This window comes from Pholcus phalangioides, unplaced genomic scaffold (assembly GCF_987345545.1).
Source record: "Pholcus phalangioides strain wild (caught in Gottingen) unplaced genomic scaffold, Ppha-v1.0 ptg000015l_1, whole genome shotgun sequence".
In the NCBI taxonomy this organism is placed as follows: Eukaryota; Metazoa; Arthropoda; class Arachnida; order Araneae; family Pholcidae; genus Pholcus; species Pholcus phalangioides.
In genome coordinates this window covers 87121811-87148818 of record NW_028301608.1, presented here as the reverse complement: position 1 = coordinate 87148818, position 27008 = coordinate 87121811, and the positions used below count along the sequence as shown (strand labels likewise).

Below are 27008 nucleotides of genomic sequence, written 5' to 3'. Positions count from 1 at the left end.
GACCTATGATATAGAGCAGTGTATCTCAAGCAAGTTGTGTGCCGCAGCTCTTAAGGGCATTGTTAAAGTTTGTTAGTTTCACAAAGCTAGGGACTATCTTAATATATGTGCCTATTTACGCTTGAAGAGCTGCAGATAAATCCAGAGCCACAATCATGTCAAGGCTGGCCCAATAGCCATTCACAAATATATTTGTTTCCAATATTTGTCTTTCCCGATGCAAAGAAGCAGCATAGGTTGGTTGACACTGGCCCAGCTTGGGCAATATTCCTTGGCAAATATTTGCCAAAAACAAGAACAGAACCAGTTTTTCCAGAACACCCTCTGTGTCGTGACTGTTGGTGTTGTTTTACCAATGGAGTGGCCAGACAGATTGGAAGATCGGGAAGGAAGGCGGCACCATTCACTTGAATTGGAAGGTACTAAACCCCCCTGCAGGTTTCCAATACCTTTCAGCCTCCAACATTTGACGATCATTGTATAGGGCTAGCCTTGACACAAGTGTGGCCATAAATTGGGCAAGGGAGCCGCAGAGGCCGAAAGTTTGAGAACCACTGCTATAGGGGTTTTTTTTAGCAGTCATCAAGGGAAAACATCAAATGATAATTTTTCTTCTAGAATTAAAATGAGATAAAAATATCACCATTCATTTCATCATTTTTGTCGTACCACCGTCATTTTCTGCACATGAGGGCTAATTTTAACTGGGAGCTACAATTTATTGCAAATTCCGAATGGCAACATTCAAAACTGCCTTTTTTTATGCTCACCGAGAGGTTGGTGAGCTAACTCCTCGGTGTGGGAATCCCTGCCGTAGCAATCTTTTTCAATGGTCATGTAGCTGTTTCTGTTGTACCCATGTCGGGAAAGTCTCCAACAAGGATGAACTGGCGACACCTCTAAACATCCTTTGGTACTTTCAGGGCCGTCTTAAGAGCATCATGGGCCCTCAGGGCAAGTGATTTTTCTGAGGCCCTATATGACAAATTCTTGAAAAATTCAACTGCTTTTCTGTTTTCCTGAGGCACCTGGGCATGCATTAAGACGGCACTGGATACTTTAGGTGAGTATTTTATCGAGAGAACTGGGCTACCGCACCCACATATCTCCATTCATTCAAACTACTCATAGCCTGCTGTTTAGCTTAGTACTAACTAAAAAAAAACAAGATCACTATAAATACCCATGTATAAGCCAACCCCCTTCCCTGCTATAGAATGCCATTTTTTTTTAATAAAGTAGGCTGTCTTCTGATTTTTAGCAGGTGGTGCAAACAAAGTGTGGGGGGGGGGGAAGAATAGGAAAATATGTTCTGTTAAGAAACCCATTTTACAAAATGTCTTGGATTGTCAATGCTAAACTAAGAGGCTTTCAAGGAGGCGAGATCTCACCAATGCTACTGAAAGGTTAAATTAAAACCTACATATAAAGCAGAATTTAAAAAAAAATTCAAATTTTTAAGATTTGAAAGTTACAATGAAAATTCTCAAGACCCCCAGAAGCTATTTGCTTTTCCTATTTTGCAGCCACCCTTAATGAGACTGCAATAAAGAATTTCGAGCAAATCAATGACTCCACGTTTATCTCAGCATGTGGACATCATGATGCTGTTAAGATGAACCCATTTCACAGGCCACCAGCCATATCTTTTCCTTGAGACAGAGCGGTGGACCATGATTTTGTGAGGAGGGCCAGAAATGGGAGTTGTTGGTAAAACTCGGGTTGAATTTTTTTTCTCAAAAACTGACCTGTATATAAGCCTACCTTGAGAGGTGTACATGGAGGGAGCACAGGGGGCTCATACACCCCACCCAAGACAAAAAAATTTCAAATATTTTTGTAACAAGTATCAAAAGAAACATATTTGAAGGGTTCGGACGGATAATGGTTTATGTTATATTTTTGCAAAATCAGTTTTTTGACCAATAATAATGTTCCACATAGCTTCCCCATTTCAGGTTCTTTAAGCTTGTTCCTGCAGAAACCCAGGTATTTCATTGCTATGCCATTTTAAACAGCTGCAATCGTGAGTTTTATAATTGGAACAACGGTCTGGGGGGGGGGGGGGTTGCACCAGTTACCTTTCGAGAAGAAAAAACAGTCTGCATTACTCTCGCATAAAAGAAAATACCCCTTTTCAGCAATAATTTTAATCGTACCTCCTGTAAGGTTTGAAAAATACGACATAGACCGTTATTTGTTCAAATCCTTCATTTATATGCTACCTCTAAATGAATTCCTTTTAAAGGTTAGTAACTCTAAAATCTCTGAAAGAAATTCTTTGTGCTCACTGTTCCATTCTGCATATGTATTGGTACAGGATCCAATTTTTGAACAAAAGTATTCAACTTATTATACATGAAGCATTTACAGTACTGTATTAAAAATCGGCAACTCCTCAACCAGTTCATTACAATTCACTAATTTTTTAGGAAATTTTATGAAAGTTGAAGAAAACATTGATGGGGAGCAAGCTATGTTCAAAACCCTACTTAAGATTTCTTTTTTTTTTTTTTGTGGTCCCAAAAGGTGATGTGCCATTGAGATACTATTGTAATTTGGACCAAGAACATTATGCTGAAAAACATGTTGATGGATTCGATGCAAACAACAAACAGTAGTGAGAATGCAACTAATAATTCCTTTCTTTAAGGCAATCTTATAAAATGCAAAATTTGATACCAAATTTGGTTTTTTCCCTAGGGAAAAAAAAGGTTTGAAAGAACTGCAATACAATGATATTAAAATTTCATGTCATCATTATGCTTCTGGGACATCTGCTATTTTGTTCTGATCATTATCACATAATAATTAACATATTAAATGTTGAAAATGTTTTCCTGTTAATATATTTTGTGAATTTCAAAAGGGAAATTTACAATCACCGCTCTTATTTATTCAGAATGTGGGGGGGGGGGGGGGGTGAGAAACATATTTTGCAAAAAAAAATCATGCACAAAAATTACACAAACAGTCTGCTATAGAACACTTATACAGCTTACATCCTCAATATCCGCTTTATTAACAGGAAAATTAGGGGATTGCCACTGTACTTGCAAGCATATTTCACACATTTCCCCCCCCCCCCGTTTTAATAGATTAAATAGATCCTCCCCCACTAAATATATCCAAGTGTCGTTATTATAGAATACTTAATTTTTGATAAAAGGGGGAAAAAATACGGCTAGCATCCCATATGCCAGAAAATATAGTAGTCATAAAATGTTGAACATCCTGATAGCCAGGGATTTAATTGTGATAACTTGATATTGATTTAAATCACAAAATTCAAATTTCATTTTCCCTCTATTTAACTCCAGTGATATTGAAGTAAAAGTATCCTAGTACAGTATGCATGTTATTGAAATGCTATAAAGTTGTTGGTTAAAAGAAATATAGAAGATCTGGTAAATATAGACTTGAACCTAACTCAGGTGCTTAGATAGTGCAGAAAGATGGTTGCTCTATTTCTAGATTTTATGCATGGAAAAAGTGTTGCAGGAGCTAAACCCAGATATAAATGCATTAAGCATTTGCGATACATTATAATGGAGCACTGTGGTTCTTCTGATAAAAAAAAAACCAGAAAAATTAGTTTTTGCATAAAGCCTTGAATTCTATGCCCTAATTGCTCTATTATTTAAAATAATAATAGATGTTCTACCAACATAAATACCATTAGACTTGAAATTTTAATACCGAAAGTGGGGAAAAAAAATCTAGAGTTCACTTATTTTTTTACCAAAACTCATTAAATCTGAAAGAATGAAAATGTGCAAATTATCAAGCAACATTTAAGTTGGGAACACATTACTTATAACAAATGCATCCATCAGTTGTGCAAGAAATAATGTTGTCAATAGAATGCGTTTTTCATTTAGTTGATGCTGAATGACCCTTTGGTTGTACATAGTGAATTGAGAAACCTGTGCCATATGTGATACTGAATCACCACAAGGTATTCACTTTAAAAGGAGGGGGGGGGGCGGAAAGAAAGAATTCATGAATAAAAGTACTTTTCTATACAAGATAAATGTTAATCCATGAAGTTAATTTGGACTGAATGATCTTTCATGTTACATAAACACAGAATTTTGTTCATATTTTTTATTTGCACTTCAATGTTCATTAATACTGAATTAAAATTTGAGAAAATTAGATGAAAAAAATAGGTAGGTGATTTGAAAATATGCATTCTTAATGGTTGACAAGATTTTTTTAAAATCAATAAGCAGTTAGTTGATTTTAATAAAAAAAATCTGATTTTTTTAAATTAAAAAAAATCATGATTTCTTCATACCCTGCCGATAGCTAATAAAAATCAATAACCAAACAACTCTTTTGCAGCCATTATTTACACGAACAATTCACACCTTTAGAGAAATGAGAAACATGGTTAAAAGCTTTTTTTTCTTTTTTCCACATTTCATTAGCATGAGGGGCAAAAATTTTCAAGAAATAAGTGTTACAATGTCTGGTGAGAACAAAGCTTGCTTTTAAAGTGGAAAATGATGTCAAAAGCACCTGGCTCAAATGAAGAAAGATCCTTTCCTAGAATGTAATGAGTGGCCATTGAAATATTTAAACATCAAAATCTCTACAAACAGAGAGAGAAAGCGATGAAGCTCAGCAGGATGAGAATCCCAGCTATGAAATACATCAGACCCTCTCCGTCCTGCGGTCATCAACGGAAGAAACAACCAATCAGATTTCCCAGTGCTTCTCGTCTAATTAATTCTTTCCAAGACAAAGATGTCTCTCACAGGGCATCAATTTAATATTTACTATGACCAATCAGAGTTTAGAGCATGCAGCATTCACACAGGCTGAAAAAGCATAAATAGATGCTGTGATCATTAGTTGGTCAGCTATTGAAAATCTTAAGTGTATGGCTAAAACCAAATCTTTCAATTAAGTTTATATTTCCACAACTTAAACACCTCCCGATGATGCCAAGAGCTGGTGTTGGAGAAATGGTGAGAAAAATTAACACATGACAATGACTTTTTGCCCTGAAAACTTTCCTTCTACAGTTGACAACTTCTGCAAAAATTGCATACATAAACTTATATTCCTTTTTTTTGCATAGAAGAATGAGAGTGCATGTGACATCATGCACCAATAAAATAACACTTGCTTTGCTAACCATTCCTGTTGAAGCGATACAGGTCAAACAGGAAAAATATGTGAGTGCAAGCTTCTTTTTTGCTAGACATTGTCAGCGATCTACCCAGACTTTTTGTAAGGTCCTGATTTTGCGAAAACTTTCCTTATTTTTCTGAAATGGGTCATTAATTTTATGGGAAACGAAATAATAGAGCTAACCTATTACAAAAGAAATGAAATGCAAAATTTATGATTTTTTTATTCATTTTCATTTAGTGAAGGGGCTGGAAAATGGACCCAAATTTCGGCCGGACATACCCCTGATTGTAAAGGTGCATTTACACGCACATGCTATGCGTTGTCCTTGAGTGGTTTGCTGGGATTTCTCATTCTTGTGTGCGGTTGTCACGAAACATTTCATTGCAAGCTAAGCAATGCACATTAAGTGAAAGGCAAACCTGGGAGGCTTTATGGATGATGGATTCAGGGGAGGAGCTAGCATTGCATCTCTTTGATTTTGCATAGCCAAGACTGCAATCAAAACCGGGTTATGTAGTGGGGGGGGGGGGAAGAGACAAAAAAGAGGGAGCGAAAGAGCACAGCGAATTTGTGAAGCAAAGCCATGGCAAACACAGGTCAGGATGAGTGAATCCATGTAGATGCACTATAACAGACTTACTTCCTGAAAATGCTCGCCATTCGAACACACAAAACATGGAAAAAGAAAAACTTTCAACCATGTTGGCCTAATATCCTGAAAGCTATGAATTGTTTGCTATTAGAACTTTTGATAATCGACAGGATTAAGAAAATTGTCAATTATAGTAAACTCTGCATTGTTCAAGGGAAAACAAAATGACTTTCTGCCACACAAGTACAGACAATACAATGGCAATTGATTTACACACCCTCCATTTAAAACGAAGGATCATTCAAAATGGCAGGTATTCCAGAAGTAGATTTATTTTCATTATTATAACCACTAAATACTAATAAACACTTACAGCACACAATACTCCGGCAAACAGACACTTACCTTATTAAAATGATATAAGTTAGAATTATGAGAAAAAAAATCAGTGATGTGGCTGCCATGTTTAATGTCTCAAGAAAGTTTCACCATCTCAATAAACAATCATATTAAACATTTATGTTAAATCAACATACACAGAGAAAGAAAATTAGTTCATTATAACAGAATTTGAAAGTGTTTCATTTAACATGAACATGGAAATAAAAACGGAAAAATACATTGTATGAGGTGTTTGCAACCAGTGCAAAAATGTGTAATTGAAAAAAAGAAAAGAAAAAAAAAGCACCTTGAATTTTGACTAAATTTGAGTAATAGCTATAATGAAATCTCACTTTTGAATTGTTTGGCTCTTACAAACGCAACAAAACTTAAAAACATGAAATAAAAATAGCTTCTCATGATATATATATATGTATGTATAGATAAACAAAATTGTTTTCAAACAAATTAGCCTAACGAATAAAACTAGAAAAAAAAGTTTGGCAAATTGAGTGGCAGCGCAGTCAAGTCCTTATGAGACAAAGGCACACAAAGGCCTATTGTATTCACTAAAGAAACAACTTATAAAGTTTCTTTTATCAAAATCAACTAGAAAAAGACCATAAAAACTTCGTTAAAAAAATTTCTATATATATTAAGATTATAAATATCATCGACAATCACTTTTGAATTATTACACTGTGGCATTTTTTTGCCCGGACACAGATATCAGGTGAAATCGTCATCGTTTAATTTTTTATCCGAAGCAATTCTTACGCCCCTGTCAGCCGAATATGCTCTAGGACGAGCTCCTACCGAAAACTCTGACATTATTGAAGCAGCTTCTTCGCTCTTCCGCCGAGTTTTCAAGATTGGTTTGGGCTGCTCTTCACACAAATCATTGATAGTCTTCTTCTTCAGGATGGGTTTCAGTTCACCGCTATGAAAACAAGCATATGAACAATCCTCATTGAAACTCGTTCGTTTCTTCAGTATAGGTTTGGGCTTTGATCCAGATGATTCATCATCTGTGCTAGTGTTCTTAAGAATGGGACGGATGTCGGGACTGTTGCTGGAACTCTCGTCCTCACTCGATTTCTTGAGAATGGAATGAAGATCGGATTGCTGCAGAAAGCTATCTTTCTCCTCAGAGCTTTCCCTATGCTTCAGAATGGAAGGAGGCTGTTTCACCAGAACTTTATCATCACCAGCATTTTTCAATATGCCATGTATTTCTCTCCGCTCATCACCAGATTTTCTTCGCAGAATTGAGCTCACCTGTTTGGAACTATCCTTATCACTATCGTAAGAGCTGCTTCTTGTGATAGTGTTTTCAACTGGTTCCGGGGATATTCGCATGCAGGAGACTTCTTTCATCACATCTATAACATCTTCACAACAAGCATTGAATCGCAGACCAGTCTTTACAAAGTCGTCATCTCTTGTATTTCCATCAAAAATGCAAGAGACATCTTTTTTATGAACACCACCGTTATCATCACAATAATTTTCGTCCACGGGAAATGGGTGTGACAATGTAGGCACAGGTGAATGTCCGCAAGCAAATAGGTCCTCATCCAAAGCTGCACATGACCTTTCTTCAGCTGCAACCGGCTCACTCTGAACATGCAACACTATTTCCTCACTGGTATCAACACCAACTTTATCTAATGAAATCACTCGAGTGCTTGGTGCTACATCTGCTGTGTCATCTTTGACAGCAGGATGACTAGAATTATCACAGGCATTTGGAGCTGTGTCAAGGTGGCGAAACTGCCCATTGACCGATTTAGTTGGCGTTTCTTTACCAGCCACCAGCTCATCATTAGATGGCACATGTCTCTTAGTTGACTCCAACGACACTGCCCCATAATGAGCAATGTTTTCTTTCGTTTCTTGAGTCTCTTGAGCAGAGAAGCTAATCTTTGTGTTTTTTGAGCAATCATTCGGATCTGTATGGACCTCATGTTCCTCAGCTGAGAATGATTTTTTCTCAAAATATGATGTGCTTCCAACTTTTGCACTTTTCCGGTTCCTCAGTCTCAGTGATTCTGATTGTGCTTTCAAACCATACGAAGAAATCCTGCTACCCATATTGCTTTTAGAGCCATGCTGAAAGTCCTACAGAAAAATAAAGAACAAATTATGCTTTTGATGAGGTGTTTGAGGCAATTTAGTCATGTACCATAGAAAGCACTGTTTTTTTTGGTGATAATGATCACCAAATTTATTGAAAAAAGTACTGTACTTTAATATGTATAAGGAACCCATTTTTGCAAAAAATTATGTCTCAAAAATAGGAGGGGTTTCTTACACGCGGATAGTATTACAGATATATCATTCAACTTTTTCCAAATTTTAAGCTCAAACAATTGGGAGTCCTTACACCCATTAAAACCTCATAGTTAAGACAATTGATAAAATTTCTTTGTAGCTGCCATTAATTAAAAGAGTTTCTCAGGACAAGACCAAGGGCTGTCATCTGTATATAATTCTCTTTTCTTAATGTTAGTGGTGGCATCATCAGAAGGTGTACAAAACATTAGAGTGATTCCCTGTGTATAAGCCAGCACAGTCAGATAACCCAAAGGTAAGAACACACATGCACCAAAGTTAGAAAATTTGGTATAGAGCCAGCATCACTGCATAACCCTCACCTGCAGGTTAGCACCTCTTCTCCCCATAACTCTCTCTGCAGGAGTTGAGGGTAGTTGGAAGAAAAAGGGATTTGAAATATCAGGAAGATCGGAACCATGCCTATGGTCAACACACAAGTCTGGCTGATAGAGCTCCAGTCATGGGGGCCTGCTGATGATATAATTATTACCTATTAGTTTGCATTGTAAATTTATTGGAAAGAGGCTCAAAATTCTGATCAGACAGATGAGCAGAGATATGGATACCCCTCCCAACATCAAAGATATGTATAGGTCACCCATACACATGTTTTGACATCATTGTGCCCCCTCCTGGACCTTCAACTCTATCTCCACCCTATCTGGGGTACTCACTGCAAGATGAGGCATTGGAAATTTTTTCTCAAACCTGTTTCCAAGGTAGGATTTATGAAGGATGAGTAAAAATTAAATAGCATTTTTTGATTGAATGCTTTCTCATGTTTTGGAACACAGCAATACTGTCATATTGCACAGAGAGAACAAAGAAAAGCCATTTTTTTTAAGGAAACAAAATAAAATTACGGTAACCTCAACATAATGAAATGAAAAATAATAAATAAAATATGAAACAAAATCATTAGCTGCGATTAATTCACTATACTCAAAATAAAAACTGAAAAATTAATAGATGATTAACTCTAGATTTTTTTCTTTTTTTAATTTATAAACCAAAACTCAGTCTCAACAAATAAATACAAATACAACGCCACAAAAGGCAAATGCCCAACGAGGTGGCTGAGAAAAAGATGCCCATAACAAATATGGATGTCATATATTTCAAAAATACAGCAACCCAATTAAAAACACAATCAAAATATACACATGATAAAATATTATACGATGCCCATAAAGAATATTATGGTTGTCTTATTTTAAGTATGGATAGCTTCTCGATTTATCCCAACATGTTTATCGCATTTCTTTTCGAACATGTCAATTGTGTTACAATTTACAACCTCAGCGGGTAGGCTATTCCATTTATTGACAACCCTATTACAGAAAAATTCCCTGCCACACCATAACCTCACATTGTCCCTTACCAATCGATACTGGTGTCCCCTTGTAAAAGCAGTCGATTGGCGGTGTACTAAAAGTTCATGGTCCATCCTATCCGTTGAAAATTTTGAATACTTCGATCATATCTCCTCGACAACTGCGTTCATCCAATGTAAACATATTCAAAAAATGAAGTCTGTCTTCATAACTCAAGCCTAGTGTGCCAATAAGGACATGCATAGCTCTTCTCTGCACCCCTTCAACCAGGTCTATGTCCCTTATGCAGGTATGGTCTCCAAAACCTTACAGCATACTCCAGTCAAGGACGAACTAAGTCTCGAAAAAGCGGAAGAATGACTTTAGGAGAACGCGAAGAGACCTTTTTGAAAATAAAACTGAGCATTCTATGTGCTTTTTTGACTACTGCTGAACAATGTTCAGAAAACCCAAGCCGCTCGTCAATGAGAATTCCCAAATCGGTGACCCTAGTACCCTAGTTGCATCCGGGATAGTGACACCTTTCACCTCGTAAGAGAACCGTGGCTTGTTCAAACCAAAATGAGTGACCATGCACTTATCAACGCTAAACGTCAGGCTCATTCATTTGCCCATGCTGCTATCCTATTTAGGTTGGTCTGGAGTGACTCCCTATCGCTTTGATTCACGATTACCCCCATTAGCTTCATGTCATCTGAAAATTTGCTAGCAATCCCATCGATACCCTGATTGAGGGGATTGCTAGCACATATAGACATTATAAATAAGTTTTATAATGCCTATTATTTGCTTGAAAGCTGTTATAAGTCTTACGATGTCTATACTTTCCTATTGGAATCCAAAAAATAACGAATAATAATAGCTTAATCATACCTTTCCAACATGGTTATGCTGAGCAATTTTTCTTTTCACCGAAGGAGCTGCGCTCATCACTGGGAGAGATTTGCCACTTTTATCATCACTGTTGGCTTCAGACGTACTGTTTTGGTCAGGAGATCGAATTCTTTGGCTGCTATTCAAAGAATAGCCTGGAAAATTATTCAAATTAATTTTTTCACTGCTTAACAAGGAGCAAGAAAATGTAAGAAAAAAATGTCAGGGAAAAGAGAGGTTTCATACAGTAGAACCTTATTCAACCAAGCCTCTAGCAATTGAGACATATGGTGAAAAAATCTTTTTAAAATTAAATTCGAAATTCAAACACATACTCATCATTTGTTGAGCTGGTTGCACGAATTCTAATCGATTAAGTGTGGACTTGCGTATAAAACTTTTGTCCTTCAATCTTTGAGCAGGTAAAGAATTTTCTGAGCTGAATGACATTTGGCCACCATTGCAAGAATTTCTCTTTGCATACTAGACAGTAAAATGACAGTAATAAAATAAATCAAAGACTGTTCATTCAATTTTTTACAAACAACTTCATAATAGTGACAATATTCAGAATGATATTGGAATTGAATGGCACATCGCCCATGATTGGAGCCATTCCTCACTTTGTCATTTTCGTTCCCATTTTTCGTTCCATCATAATGCAGACCATTACTTGTTACCTCAGATGGTACAACAGCTGAGCCTGGAAAGGAATAATTATTAATTTCACACAATAATAAACAAAAATTAGAATTACTACAAAAAAGTTACAAGAATGCAGAGAAGGAAATTAATAATTACTGGGCAATGCAGATGCTGCACCCGTAGAAGATGGAGAATCTTCTTTATATCGAAGTGCATTAAACCTAAGGAAGAAAAAATTCTCATCCTGAAACACATGTACAGTAAAAGCTTCATATATAAATGATAAAAATCCCTCTACAATGATATTTTTTCAAGTCTTGTTTGCAAATATCTATCCTCTAATGTTAAACTGCTGCCTCTCGATATAATGATAATCGCTCTACAACAAAATCATTTCTTTGCCTGCAGAGTTATCATTATATCAAGGTGTACATTTGTACACAAGAATCAACCGATTTCATGCAAAGATATAAAAACATGTTACAGTTCCAAAACTTAAACATACCAGACATATTTTTTGCTTCCCATATTCATTGTATTCATAGCTATGTACGCAAATAAGAGAAAATGCAATCAATTAATTTAAATGATTAATCAATTAACAAAGTACTCTGCTGTTAGTAGAGCCTGTACAGGGTGGATACTATCAATTGCCCAATAATTACACACGTGATTCCTTGTGAAAAACTAATAGTTAAAAGTTTTTTCAGTTTTTTGATTTGACCAAAAATCAGGGTTGCTTGGTTTAAACCACATTGGTTTTAATCAAGTTTTATTTTTAAAACCAGTCTGGCTTTTTCAAAAAATCATATAAAAGTTGCACTAAGTATAATTTTTTCACCTGAAAAATCTCTTATTGGTTCATTATTACCTAAAATGTTTAATTCTTACCACATTTTCTATTCTTGGGGAACATTTTGATGGTATATCTTTATACAAATACAACGCCACAACAGGCAAAATGCCCAACGAGGTGGCTGATAAAAAGATGCCCATAAAAATATGGTTGTCATATGTTTCAAAAATACAGCAACCCAATTAAAAATGCAATTCACAAAAATTATAAACAATATATATTCATGATAAAATATTATACAATGCCCATAAGAATACTTATGGTTGTCTTATTCTAAGAATGGATAGCTTCTCGATTTACCCCAACATGTTTATCGTATTTCTTTTTAAACGTGTCAATTGTGTTACAATTTACTACCTCCGGGGGTAAGCTATTCCATTTATTAACAACCCTATTGGAGAAAAATTCCCTGCGACACCATAACCTTGCATTGTCCCTCACCAATCGATACTGGTGTCCCCTTGTAAAAGCAGTCGATTGGCGGTGTACTAAAAGTTCATGGTCCATCCTATCCATCCCATTGAAAATTTTGAACACTTCGATCATATCTCCTCGACACCTGCGTTCATCCAATGTAAACATATTCAAAAAATGAAGTCTTTCTTCATAACTCAAGCCCTGTGTGCCAATAAGGACACGCGTAGCTCTTCTCTGCACCCCTTCAACCAAGTCTATGTCCCTCTGTAGGTATGGTCTCCAAAACCTTACAGCATACTCCATTCCAGGACGAACTAAGCCTCGAAAAAGCGGAAGAATGACTTTAGGAGAACGCGAAGAGACCTTTTTGAAAATGAGACCAAGCATTCTATTCGCTTTTTTGACAACCGCTGAACAATGTTCAGAAAACTTAAGTCGCTCGTCAATGAGAATTCCCAAATCGGTGACTCTAGTTGCATCCGGGATAGTGACACCATTCAACTCGTAAGAGAACCGTGGGTTGTTCGAACCAAAATGAGCGACCATGCACTTATCTACGCTAAACGTCATGCTCCATTCATTTGCCCATGCTGCAATCTTGTTTAAGTTGGTCTGGAGCAACTCCCTATCACTTTCATTTCCGATTACCCCCATTAGCTTCACATCATCTGCGAATTTGCTAGTAATTCCATCGATACCCTGATCGAGTTTGTCGATAAAAAGTGAAAAAAGTATGGGGCCAAGGACACTTCCCTGAGGAACTCCACTTGTGACGTCTGTCCAACCAGAGAATTCCCCGTTCACCATAACTCGTTGCGACCTATCTCTTAACCACGATTCTATCCAATTCAGCAAGTTGCCCCCTATTCCAATCTCGTGTAAACGCTTCAAGAGTTTGCCATGTTGGACCCGATCGAATGCCTTCTGGAAATCAAGGTAAACAACGTCGACATTTTTGCTCTTACCCAAAGCCTTAGTCACGTAATCATAGAAGCAAAGGAGGTTAGTTACACATGACTTCCCCTTCCTGAACCCATGCTGATTATCCGACAATACATTATTCTCGTCTATCCACTTCACAAACTGCCTTTTGATGATAATTTCCAAAATTTTCGAGAGGGAGCTCGTCAAACTCACTGGACGATAATTAGACACCACTTCTCTACTACCCTTCTTAAATATCGGAACAACGTTAACTAGTTTCCAATCTCTCGGGACGATACCCTCAGCAACACTACTCCTGTATAAATGGTATTTAAATGGTCCTTTAAATGGTATAAGATGGTATAAGTGTTTTCTTCAAAAAAAATTTCATAAAAGTGACCTGAATATAAATTTTCTTTTGTATTAAATATCTTAGTTGCTGAAAATTATATACAGTATCAAAATTTCTCATTCTTACTGCATTTTCTAACTTTCTGCTGCATTCTGATGCTCTATATCAGTGATTCCCAACGTGGGCATTAATCCCCCCCCCCCCCCGAGGGACGATGGAATGTTCCAGGGGGTGGTAGAAGCTACGGGTTTCACATAGAATCCTATGGGTTAGATTGCATTGGGGGCGATGGGAGAAAAAAATTTCTGAAGAAGGGGGTGATGGGACAAAACAGGTTGGGAAACTATGCTTTATATCTTAAGCAAATTCATGAATGAGGATTGCATCATACATATGTGGTGGTGGTGTATTATCTTACAGGCTTTTTTTCCTTCACAAAGAAGCAGCAACAGTAGTGACTTCACTGTAATGCTAAGGGAAAGTGGTCTTATAATCCAAAAAGACACCAGCTGCTCCTAAAGGACAAGGACCAGTATACTAGTGGTTACATTACCTCAGACATTTTCATTTTCTCTTTATAGGAAGCAGCACATCTTGTGTCGAATATCTTCAACAGGCTTAATATTGAATTATCATTTTTTTTTACATATTTTCAACATTACCCCCAGTTAATCAAGGTTCTACTGTACAGTAGCAAAAGCCCAAAATTGGCCAGTTCGTGAAGTGGCCGGTGATCCCTGTCCAAATAATTTTCAGTTAGATATTCCTTGGAATATGGACTGGGCCACCATTTAGTTAGGATGTACAGTAGTGAGTGATTTATGAAAAATAATCAGCTATATACAGGGTGAGATTATAATTAAAGTTTTGATTTCAAAACACGAGCAAAAACTGCTGGTCAGAATGGCTTGAAAATTTGCATGAATCCATTCCATGAAGCAATGGAATTTTCTTTTGCGAAAGAAAAAAATACTTTAAAATGTACAAGTAGATAATGCTGTACTTGGCCAGCGGTATAATCTATTTTGCGCAACTATATTATTTTGACACTTCAACAGCATCTGTGTGTGTGTGAATAGCAGGTCTGGACAAATCCCAGATGCCTGAGTGACTAGAAAAATTGGTTTTGGCAAGTAGTCTGTGCTTGTGACATGGATTACAGCATTTCAGAGGTAGCAGAACCATCAACAGCCGACAAGAATTGCTTCAATTGGGAAAATCTTATAATTATAGGCGATAGATTGTTTCTTTTCAATAACTTGAAACTGAAGACTACTACTAACCTATTATCTTGATTGAAATTTTTGTTGCCTTGGTACATGTTTGACAAACCATCAACACACACTGAATGTCTTCTCAAATAATTCTGGCTCGGTGGAGAATATAGATGAGAATAAGACACTTTATCGGCAAACCGTCCGTTATACCGAGATGCTGCTGTCATCCTATTAACATCATGAGGTGCGTAGTTCTGCATGGCACTGCTCTGTCCAAGACCGGTATTCCGGATTGGAATAAAAGATGACCCAACAACAGTATGAGACTCGTTATTGTTCCACTGACTGTCATTGTCCAGTTTCTGATTTGCACTCCCATGGAGTAAACTCTCGCTTCCATTTTTCTCCTCATTGGTCCTGCTCTTAGAACCAACATCTGATGCCATTCTGGTATTTAAAAAAAACAACATAATTTTAATATGAATAGTTATTTTATTATTCAAAACCTTATTCACAATGATCATGTTTTTAAAAATAAAATATAAAAGTACAAATCCATTATATATATATATACATAAAAAACTATAATATATTTTTGATGATGTATTATTAAGTGGAGCTGAAACTATGGCGAAAAAAAAATTAGGTTTCAGAACAATTTTTAGGTGCCAAAAAATTTTTAACCAAAGAAAAATGTCCAAAATAATATTTCTTTTTACTTTTTCAGGGCATTATTTTGGACATTTGCTTAAATGGACTATGAAAGAGGGTAAACACTTTCATGTTGGCAGCTATGCTGCTATGAATACCAAACATTGTGAGCTGTTCTCAGCCTGCAACAAAAATTTTAGGCACCAATACAAATTTTTTAGTTGAAATGGTGACCTGGTCAGCCACGTAATATGCGCCAATATATAAATAATTTTGATGAGTGCTGCATTGCTCCAGAAAAAAAATTGTTTAAATTATAGAAAAGGCCAAAAACCTGGAAAAAAGTATTAGGGCAATTTAAAACTATGTGAAAAATTTTATTTTAACAACTTCGCATACAAGTTTTCGGCAAGAAATTAGCATTACATCTACTTGATGAATCAACGATAAATCTGGTAACGTTGCGCTAACCTAACCACACGCCAGAAAAAGAAAGGGGGAAAGAAAAAATATTAAAAGAAAATGTATAATAGATACGATTGAAAAGAGGAGTTTTTAAGTCCTCTTTTCATTCTCACCCTATGTGTGCTCTTACATGTATAGTAGAAAGATACTTCATTATATGTAAGGGAAAAATTATTAACAGGAGCATAGAAAGAAAGAGCAACTTCAGTAGAGATAGTTACTATTACTACTACTTAATGAACATGCATCTTGTACACATTCCTCTATGGCAGCGGTTCTCAACTGGTGTTCCGTGGAGCCCTTGGGGCTCCTTGTGCACACTCTCCAGGGGCTCCGCTACCACTTCAAAATATATAAAAAAAGTCAAATTTAAAAAAATAATTATAAATATTTTTAAAAATGTAAATATTTGTAAAAATAAAATCAGTAACTTTGATGAATAATTAAAAAATTAGCCTATGGGGTTCCGCCATAGAATTTGTTTACTTAAAAGGGCTCCATGAGTCAAAAAAAGGTTGAGAACCGCTGCTATATGGAATTTCTAACGAATCAGCATATGCTGGAGAATGAGTGTTCTGAGTGTATGCTTGGCTTTAACGTATTTATGTTGTCGAGTTGTGCTTGTTTTGTGTTCATGCTGCCATCTGGCTTCCATTTTCTGAAGTAAAGATGAAAATGAATTTTAATGTTTTGTCAGTATCGTGTTATAGGATTGCCTGCTCTCTGCGGAAAGACTTTTTCAAATGGAAGACAGGCTCACATTCGTGCCTCCAAGCTGGAAAACTGCAGAAAACCAACTTCAGCCGGCTAGAGATAAGGTTGCTATAAAGCTTCGCGATGGTGAAGAAAGAAGAAAGAGAACTTCTAATTCATTCCACTGGTACTTGAACAGAATAGGCTGCTAAGCCCATGCTCTTAAAGAAAGACTACTTTTTTCTTTATAATTCTGGATGCCACTGATAGAGATGAGTGATAAATAACTAATTGTGTAACTGTCTTCCAAGCTTGTTTGATGGCTGCAATAAGATTGTTCGTATTCGTACTGGGTACAATTGATATACCCTTCATGAGTGAAAATGAAACAAGTGACATACAGAATTAAGAAAAGGACTTCTCAATGATCACTCAAGCAGTGTTCTGCCTGAACTGGCTTCAAACCAACACCTTTTAGACTTTAAAACATACAGCAGCATTGTCCTGTTGAAACAAAAACTGTCTAAAAGTTAAGGAAGGTGCCTCAGAAGATAGAAATTCTGATGAAACTGTCTTGATATGCCCACATTCCCAAGATAAAACACTGTCATTGCATAGATCAGAAATATTTAAAACCATTGTCTATTAGCAGGCCCGTCACTTCAACCTTTTCCACAGGGCAGAGAAGAACATATCATGCATATATATATTTTTTTTTCTTCTTAATTTTATCTTGTTTGTCCATTCTATTGTATTTTTTGAAGCTGGAGAATTGCTCCCCACCCCGATGATGGCCTGTCTATCTAAATTGTCTTCTCATCAGAGAAACATACTCATCCCACTTGGCACTAGAAGATACATGCTGTTTGGCCGATTCAAATAGCTTTTCTCTGCACTGTTTTATATGGGGGGGGGGGGGGGTTGTACTTCGTTTTCTCATACCAGACATTCAAATTTGTTTTCATCACATAAGGCACAGTTAATGTGGGCAAGAAAAGTTGTTGTCTGAATTACACTGAGAGATTTTGCTTTTTCACATAAAACTGATTTTTTTTTTGTTGAATGGTAAGAGAAAGAGGCTTTCTTTGTGCAAGCTTTCAGTCCATATAATTCTCGGGTTAATTTATGAAACTTTTACCAACAGTCTTCAATCTTTTTAATTCTTCTCAAAATTTCATGACTAGGCACATCAGTTTTTCTCAGAACATTTTATCTTTTCAATGCGTAATAAATATATTGTCTTTGGTCATGTTTACATTTTAAGAAAAAAATTTGATTCCACAGTGCAAAACAGTCTAGACTGTTGAACTAGCATGAGAAAAATGTGAATTTCTTTTCCAGACATCAGAAAATGTGTGCCCTTAGCTTTTTTTTCCAGGTTTTGACCTTTACTATAATTTGAACAATTTTTTTTAAAGTAGTGCAGTAAACACCAAAATTATTTTCACTAGAAAATGTTTGTTTCCACTTGTAATTATCGCTCTAAGACTTATAGACATATAATAAAACATATATTTACATCCACAAGATACAAAAATTTTTTGATTGTCCTTAAACTGTTTTTTCTACCATTTTACAGGGAGTTCGGTGTGTTTCTCTCTGAGATGGGAAGTGTGGTGCGTCTGGTCCAGTCTTCAAAGGTCAAAGAGGGTTCAGTGATTTCCACTAGGTGTGAAAAAGGCATATCCCTACAAAATTTAGTCAACCTCAAAGTTTTTCAGCAATATTACTTCTGATAAGGCACAATGTTGTTGTTGCTTTTCCAACCAGGACCACCTCAACACCATCCTGGGTCTCGGATGAAGGTTATATTCTGGAGCCCTTTAATGTTACTGGACCCTTGGGTTGAAACAGCCCGGGCTGCAACTAAGTTTTGAGAAAAGTCACTCAAATTCATCATTGCTGCTCAATTGAACTTGAGAGGTCTATTCCTCTTCATTATCATATTTATTTAATCTGGAAGAGAATTTCAGACATTTCTCTTGGGAAAAACAGAGGCAAAAGACTTTTTGCCCCACAAGAAATTTCTTAAGAATTGTTTCAGAAGCGGAGATTCTTTTCAGATGAAGTAGGGAATTTTTAGGGACAATTAGGGATTTTTGTAAAAAATTCAAACTTTCCGGGAGGTCCAGAGATGAAGCTATAACTCGGGAGACTCCTGGAAAATTCGGGAGACTTGGCAGCTATGATCTATAGGTGTCACCAGGGTATGAAAAAAATCATGATTGTTAAAAATAAAAATTTAAGAAAATCAGATTTAAAATGAATTGACGGTTTACTAGTAATTAAAGAAATTCTTGTTAATCATTAAGAATGCATATTTTCATATCTGTTTTTTTTCTCTTAACTACTAAATTTAATTAAGCATTAATGAATAAACTACAAACAAACTACAAGCAAACAATACCAATACCTGTGTTTATGTAACATGAAAGGTAGTTGAGCCCAAATTAACTTTGTGGATTATCATTTTGTTGTAGAGAAAAGTGCTTTCATTCCTGAGCCCTCCCCTTCATTAAAGTGAAAGAGTGGTGGCAACTCAGTATCACACATATGGCACAAGACATCTCAATCCACTCGATGCACAACTAAAGGGTCATTCAGCATCAACTAAATAAAACAAATTCTGTTGACAAGATTGTTTCCTGCACAATTAATGGATGTGTTTCCGACTTGCATGATGTTGCATAATAGTTTAGTACATAGTTTACCCATTTTTATTCTTCAACAGATTTAATGAGTTTTAGTAAAAAAAACAAGCAAACTCAGAATTTTAATACGAAAAGTAACGTCAAAAGCTCAATGATATTTATGTTGGTACAGCATCTATTATCACTTTGAATCAGCGATCAGGGCATAGAATTCAAAAGACTTTATACAAAAAATAATTAGTCTATTTTTTAATCAGGGGACCCCAGCACCACATTGTAATGGATTGAAAATACTTAGTGCAGTTAAGCTAAGTGCCAAGTTCAGCTTCTTATAGTCACCCCAAAAAAAGATCTTCTATACTTCTTTTAAGCGCAAACTTTATCACATATCAGTAACATGCATACTATACCAGGTTACTTTTACTTCAATATCATTGAAGTTATTTAAAGAAAAAACAAAATTTAAAATTTTGTGATTTAAATCAATGATTTTTTTAAAAAAAAAATATAAAGTGATTTAAATAAATGAAAATGTATGTGATTTCTTAGACTGAAATATAAAAAATAAAACAACAGGAGAACAGATTGAAATAGTAATAATTCTCAACTTGTAAACATGTTTACCTGTAGTCAGTCACATACTTGCAAATACCTTAAATAAAAAAAAATATATTAAACTCTCACAGTATAAGCAAAAAATATAGGAAACTATATAGGTGGTCATAAAATAATTTTACCAATACACAAACCCCTAGTGATCGCAAAAATCAACAAATGCATATGAAATTCAAGATATGTGTTTCAGAGTGAGCTTGAGAATAAGTAGAGAAACAAAAGCCAAGCTCTCGTGGATACAATAACATAATTTAGAAAAATTTAAATGCTGGCACTTACTTTTATGCATTGCTAAGTGATCAGTGAAGTAAAAACAATAAATAACATAGGAACAGTACCTGTAACACTATAAATGACTGCGCCAGATGCAGACAAAGAAACACATGGAAACAACCAATTAAGATCACATTTATGCTGCTGGAAGTTTCCCTTGGTGAGAAATTCTGTCTGAATCCTGGGCCGAGGTTTATGGTGCTACAAGTACCCTTTCAACGTCAATAATTGTTTTTCACTACGCCATCACCCCAAAGCAGAATATGGTGAAAACTGCAACATCAGTTGCAGAACAATCAAACTTTGTTGCCGAGATCAAAACTTTGTAGGTGAAAGATAGGGTTTTGTTTTTCCTCTTCATTCTCAAGGGCATACCTTAAATTCGCATTCATTGATGTTTTACACCTGCAAGGGCGCTTGTGTATAAAGTGCATCCATGTTTAGGTAAACAACACAATGATCTATGCTTAATCACTTGCTTGGAAATGCAAAAAACTTGTCAAATAACAATAAGCACCCTTTATTATTATTATTAAAATTCTTTCAACTGTCCATTATAAGTGATGTCCATTATAATGAGGGTATAATGCACAGTGAGACTTCATGAATGCCTCGGCTTATGAATTTTTTGGTTAATGAAGATTTTTTTGCCTCTGCTAATGAATACAGATTCGGTTAACAAACATTTTCGCTGATATACAAATACAACGCCATAACAGGCAAAATGCCCAATGAGTGGCTGAGAAAAAGATGCCCATAACAAATATATCTCTCAAATACAGCAACCCAATTAAATATGCAATTAAAAAAAACGATTAACAATATACATGATTAAACATTATACAATGCCATAAAATATATTTATTGGTTGTCTTATTCTGAGTACGGATAGTTTCTCGATTTATCCCATGGATGGTAAGGGGTCATTCAAGTATTACATCTTCATCGATGGGGGGGGGGGAGAAGGGGGTTTCCTATTAGCTGACTTTTGATGACGGGGGGGGGGGTGTTTGGATAATGTCATCAACCACCCTTTATGAAAATATGAGTTAGGATTCAGAGGGGCAGAGCTGATGACAAAATTTTGCTGACAAGGGGGGGGGAAGAGGGGGGGGGGGTCAGCGTTTTGCAGACTTTTACTGACGAGGGGGAGGAGGGTTCAAAAATGGCTAAAAATTTACTTACGTAATACTTGAACAGCCCCTAACATAAAATAGCTGCATCGTGAGATGAATTTACAGGCCAATGATAATCGCAATTATTGTCACTTGAACCAGATTAACTCATATCAACCTCAGAATCTTTATATATAGATACAACTCCCCTTTTTCCTTTCTGAAAATTTTTGAACAATTTCACATGAAATGAAAGATTCAGCCAATAGAAAAAAGAGCATGTTTTCTTTCGATGAAAGACTCTTGAGCATCAAACTGAGCAGCTTAGACATTCTAGGAGTGTATCTTTTCCATCTGGATATGTCAGACACAGAAATGAGCGGACCAAATCACAAATGAATAGAGACACATACGGACCGAACTGGGTTGTGTCAAGGGCTTTAGTAGACTAAAGCTGGTGTTGGTTGTTACTATAAAATAAAAATATCTTCAATATCTCTCCACAGGCATAAGCAGAATTATCTTGCAGGATGGGGGTTTCAAAGGGTTTTTTTCTTTTGGGGGATGGGGATGTTAAATTTTTTTCCTGAAAAATAACATCATAATCTCGACTTGGGAGTGGGGTTTAGAACTCAAACCTATACACCAATGCTTATCTTCATCTGTAGATTCTAATTTACTGAATTTTGAAGCTGTTCATTTTAATCTTCGGTCAGTTTGTCTTTTTATGCAGCACTTGGTGAATAAAAAACTATCTTCACATTTTGAGTGATACCTAGAACAAATTAAATCAGGGGTCTGTCCAGACTTTTTAGGGTTCTGTTTCTATGAAAATTTTCCTTATTTTTATAAAAATGGTCATTAATTTTGTGAAAAATTAATAATTTTACAAGAAGCAGATAACCTAGTTAATCTATCGCAGCGGTTCTCAACAGGTGCTCCGTGTGCACTCTCTAAGGGCTTCACGGCCGCTTGAAGAAAATTAAAAAAAAGTAAATTTGAAAAAAATTATAAATATTTTTAAATAGTAAAAATAAATCAGTAACTTTGTGGAATACGTAAAAAATAGGTCTACGGGACTCCGTCATAGAAATTATATATCAGAAAGGGCTCCGCGAGCCAAAAAAGGTTGAGAACCGCTGATCTATTGGAAGAGGAATAAAATGCCAAACTTAAGGTTTTATTATTATTATTTTGTAAAGGGTCCATTTTCCAGATCCAGAATTGTTTGCGGACAGATCTCTGTATAAATGATTATTCATAGAAAGCTATGGGGGAATCATGTTTCGGCTAACAAAGATTTCAGATTATGAATGCAATTCTGGAACAAAATCATCTTCATTAGCCGAGGTATCACTCTGCACACAATTTTTTTCCCCCCCAAGATTGAATCTTTAGAACAGGGGTGGCACACAGCTGGCCCGTGAAGTGATTTTGTGCTGCCCGCGACAAGGTAAAAGTACAGCGAATAAATTAAATTTATGACCATTATTTGAACTATCGGTTACAACAGCATATTTCTTAACAAACTGCTTATTTCTAGTGAAGAAATTAATTCAATTAACAATGGAGCAGCTCATACACAGCAAAGTTGCATCACTGATGCGACCCGTGACGTTATAACTGACCATTATATTGGTCCACAAACAGAAAGAAGTTGGCTACCCCTGCTTTAGACGTAGAAAAAAGGAATACATCATTTTGGACCATTTAACCCACATGAAAACACGCTTGACTTGAAAGAAACTAGGCTGCCAACCTAAGTTGTTTTTTCATTCATTATCAATGAAACACAATGTAGTCAAGATATTATACATATATCGAAAGGAAATAAATAACACTAAAGAGCAATCACATAACAAATGTGTAACCAACACCTTCCCCGAAAACATCAATCATCGTTGACTCAACATAGGGAGTTAAAACACATTAATGAAGACACACAGGGGGTTGTTGACCAGCTCGAATCTCAACTCAGTACAATAGTATAAACACATTCATCTCCATAGAAACACACACAGTACATGGGACGGACTGTGAACCAACATCAAATTATCCACTGAATTATTAAATAATTACAGCTGTGGGATTCCTTACACAGGTATATACATTTGAGGGAAATAAATTTAAAAACGTTTCTTTGTGATAAAATTACAAAAATTTACATTTGAGACGTACACATTGTGATTACAGTTAATGTGCATTTTAAATGGAGGAAATGTTGAAATACTGAACAAACATACCGAGTGGACCTCACTTCAAGCACTGAATTACAATTTGAATTTTCACTACAACAACAACAATAGCAATAAACAATCTCCTCAGCCTCACACATTTCTAAAATACGTGTGTTTGTTAATTAATAATAAGGGGGGAAAGAAAAGAGAAAATAATAATAAAATGTATTTTCCTATTTTTCTTCAACAGCTTCTAAATTAGGGTGAAAAGCTCCACGAGCTATTTTGGAAAAGAATTTATTATTGTGTTTTTTTTTTATTACATATATAGCCGGAAGCAATTTGCTATGTCATGTTGTTTATGGAAATTTATAAGATTAAAAAATTACTATTTTTTTTTAGATTTGAAATTAAATTCTATTGATTTTATTCATTTATTGAATTTATTTTATTCCCACGAAAAAGCAAAAAATTCTTAATTTTTTTTTTGAGGGGGGGTGTTGAATTTGGAAAAAAATTTGTGGATAACTGAAAAAGTGGAAAAACAAATTGATAATTTCTATCGCTTGAGGTATTTTCGTTTCTGAAATGGTTTTCCGTTAATTACGCTAGTATTGTTTCATTGAATTTTTTTTTTTGAACAATGTACTGATTCCTTTTAGTTTCGTTAACCGTGCATTCGACGATGAGAGTGATTGATGCTGACCATATTTCTTTGAGACAAAAATATTCTGTAGCATTTTCTTGAAACCAATGGGATTTTTATTTCTCTCCCCCCACCCCCGAATAATTTTGTTTTCTTTCATTTAACTGAATACTTTTCAGAAAAAAAATTCTTTGCGAGGATGCACAACAGCATCCGCTTCAAATATTAAAAGTGTGGGACACATATTTCTTGAGCAGCTTTATACTTAAAACATAGATGGCAGCACCAACTACCATAATCGGGTGTATTTGTCAGAAAGTTGAGAGTAGCTTGTTTGGCTCAGTTTTAAACAGAGAGCACCACCTCATCAACTGAACTCCCATCATTATTCCGGTGCTAAAATTAGAAAGAAAATAATGATAAATTATTAGTAGAGCCCTCCTCCTCCTAACCAGATCTTGGCCCCACCGCTCCGTCTCAATGAAGTAAGTGGTATTTTAGTAAGTGGTCGAAGAAGACCTGGGACATGTTGGAGGCTGTGGATGTATGTGTTGTGAACGTAACATGAAGTCTGTGCAATGCTTGTTATGTGCAGCGCACCCCCTGCCATCTGCCGTGAATTTTTCTATCTATGAGTGAAGTGTAATGATTGAATGATTGTATTGTTATAGGCCTGTTGCTCTCTGTGACGAGACTTTTCAACAGGGAGATCCGGCTTGCATTCGCGTCTCGAAGTTGGGAACCACAGAAAACCAACTTCAGCCGACCACCGCTGTGATGTTCTAATCCGGGTCTTCGCAATGCAAGTCTGTCACTATGAGCACTCGACTACCACAGCGGCATTTATGGGGCCCGGAAGTTCAGGCAAAATGCCATAATGGCTTTTTTGCCTATTTTCATACTTTTGTTGTAAAAATGTCTTTTTTGAACCTTTCCTTGCCATAAGTGCCGATTTTAACATAACTATATGTTTATCAGTGCATTTTATAGGCCATAATCTGCATAACTTGTATAAGCATTGAGAACAAAAGATTAGCTCTTTTCAATCTTTTCCAACTCTGACCATTAATTATCATCAGAAAACACCCCCCTTCCAGTCCTATTTAAGCGTGAATAAGTGGTCTAGCAACAGGGGTTCTCAAACTTTTTCCACCCGAGGCGCCCCTTTTCCCTATTCAATGCTTATCCGCGAGCTCTGCAGGCTCCCTAGAGCTTAACAAAGAATATTTTCAAAAAACCTTTGTCAGGGTCACCGCTCCGACAGAGATTGGAGGCGCACCAAGGCACCACGTTCACAGTTTGAGAACCTCTGGCCTAGGAGATAGGGAATTTGATTGTTGCCACATGCATTAACTTTGCTTTGATCGAATGGTGTTAGACGTGCATGATTTTGTTTCAGATATACGCAGCCCATGTTAGAAAAGCAGAGGAAAATTTGTTTGTCCTTATGCTTCACATAACAAGACTCGCTCAGGCATTGGATATTCCAATATAACAAATAAAAGAGAATTAAAGAAGAGTGAGGATGAGAATAAAAGAAGACACCTTAAGACCTCACATGATTTTTTGATTGTTTCAATGATATCCTTACTGTCCATGGCCCCATAGGCGGAATAGACTTGAAAGTCTGGGAGGTGGGGGGGCATGATGATGAGGATTTCAATTCATATATGCACATATACGTTAGATCAGTCGACTCCAACTTTGACGCTGGGAGAGGGGTGGCAATGCCACCATGCCCCCCCCCGTATCTCCGCCCATGCATGGCCCCCTGGAGCATGGCTCCCTTTGAGGCTGGTATCTTCGGCTGTAGTGCCAGACTTTTCACGGGACTTTCTCCAGTGAATTTATCGCATGAAAAACAAAAAATGATATTAATTGCCCTGGGTCCCAGGGCAGGAGCCCTGTCAGCCCCATTATTATGGGACCGATGTTACTGTCATCTATTGATGAAAAGTGAAGATCAACAAATTATAGTGAAGCAATATCTGCTGCCATCTATCAATGATTCAAAAAACTCCCATAGTTGTTTAATACGATAATAGATGGCAGTTAATCAGATTACCAAAAATTTTATTTAAAAAAAAGGAAAAGGGGAAAGAGAGAGCCTCTGTCTTTTTTCTCTCTCTGATGTCGATCTCAGACAATCGACGAGCCGTATCTTACAAAATTTGCTTTCGAGACCGTTTACAGTACAACACACAAACCTTATCTGTCGCCTACGAGGGAATTTACAACTGTTTTACTTCCGAAATTGCATCAGAATATTCTGTTGTTGTTGCTGCAACGTTGCAAAGCGTGCGTTTGAGAGCATCATGCAGAGGCGTACGCAGGGTGTGCGTGTGCCCACCCGCCAGTGCCGTTTTAACACATGGGCTCACCCGGGCTTCAAGAGAAAGGGGAGGGAGGCGGCTCAGAAAAACGAGAAGTAGTTGAATTTTTCGAGAATTTGTCACGTAAGGCCTCATAAAAATCACTTGGCCCGGTGACCCATGATGCTCTTTAGATGGCCCTGCCTCCCCCACACCCGAGCCGACCAAAAACTAGAAAAAAATTTCAATATTTCTGTGAAAAAATTAAATGTCGAATATGAGAAAATACCTTTCATATAGAATTTTGACCAATTTCTGTTAATTCAGATTTGTTTTT

At 36.4% G+C, this 27008-nt stretch overlaps 1 protein-coding gene across 3 annotated transcripts in view; it reads right to left on the bottom strand.

Moving 5' to 3' along the window:
* Positions 1 to 6757: 6757 nt before the first annotated feature.
* LOC149076946 (uncharacterized) overlaps positions 6758 to 27008 on the bottom strand; it is a 114575-nt gene continuing 94324 nt past the window's right edge. For all 3 annotated transcript variants that reach the window (XM_089244678.1, XM_089244677.1, XM_089244679.1), the window contains exons 3-9: positions 20158 to 20185; positions 15140 to 15520; positions 11464 to 11528; positions 11286 to 11365; positions 10998 to 11145; positions 10663 to 10817; positions 6758 to 8239 (exon numbers count right to left, since the gene is read on the bottom strand). In XM_089244678.1, coding sequence (XP_089100804.1) covers positions 6848 to 8239; positions 10663 to 10817; positions 10998 to 11145; positions 11286 to 11365; positions 11464 to 11528; positions 15140 to 15520; positions 20158 to 20185 — 2249 coding nt within the window. In that variant the 3' untranslated portion in view covers positions 6758 to 6847. The remainder of the gene's footprint in view (positions 8240 to 10662; positions 10818 to 10997; positions 11146 to 11285; positions 11366 to 11463; positions 11529 to 15139; positions 15521 to 20157; positions 20186 to 27008) is intronic.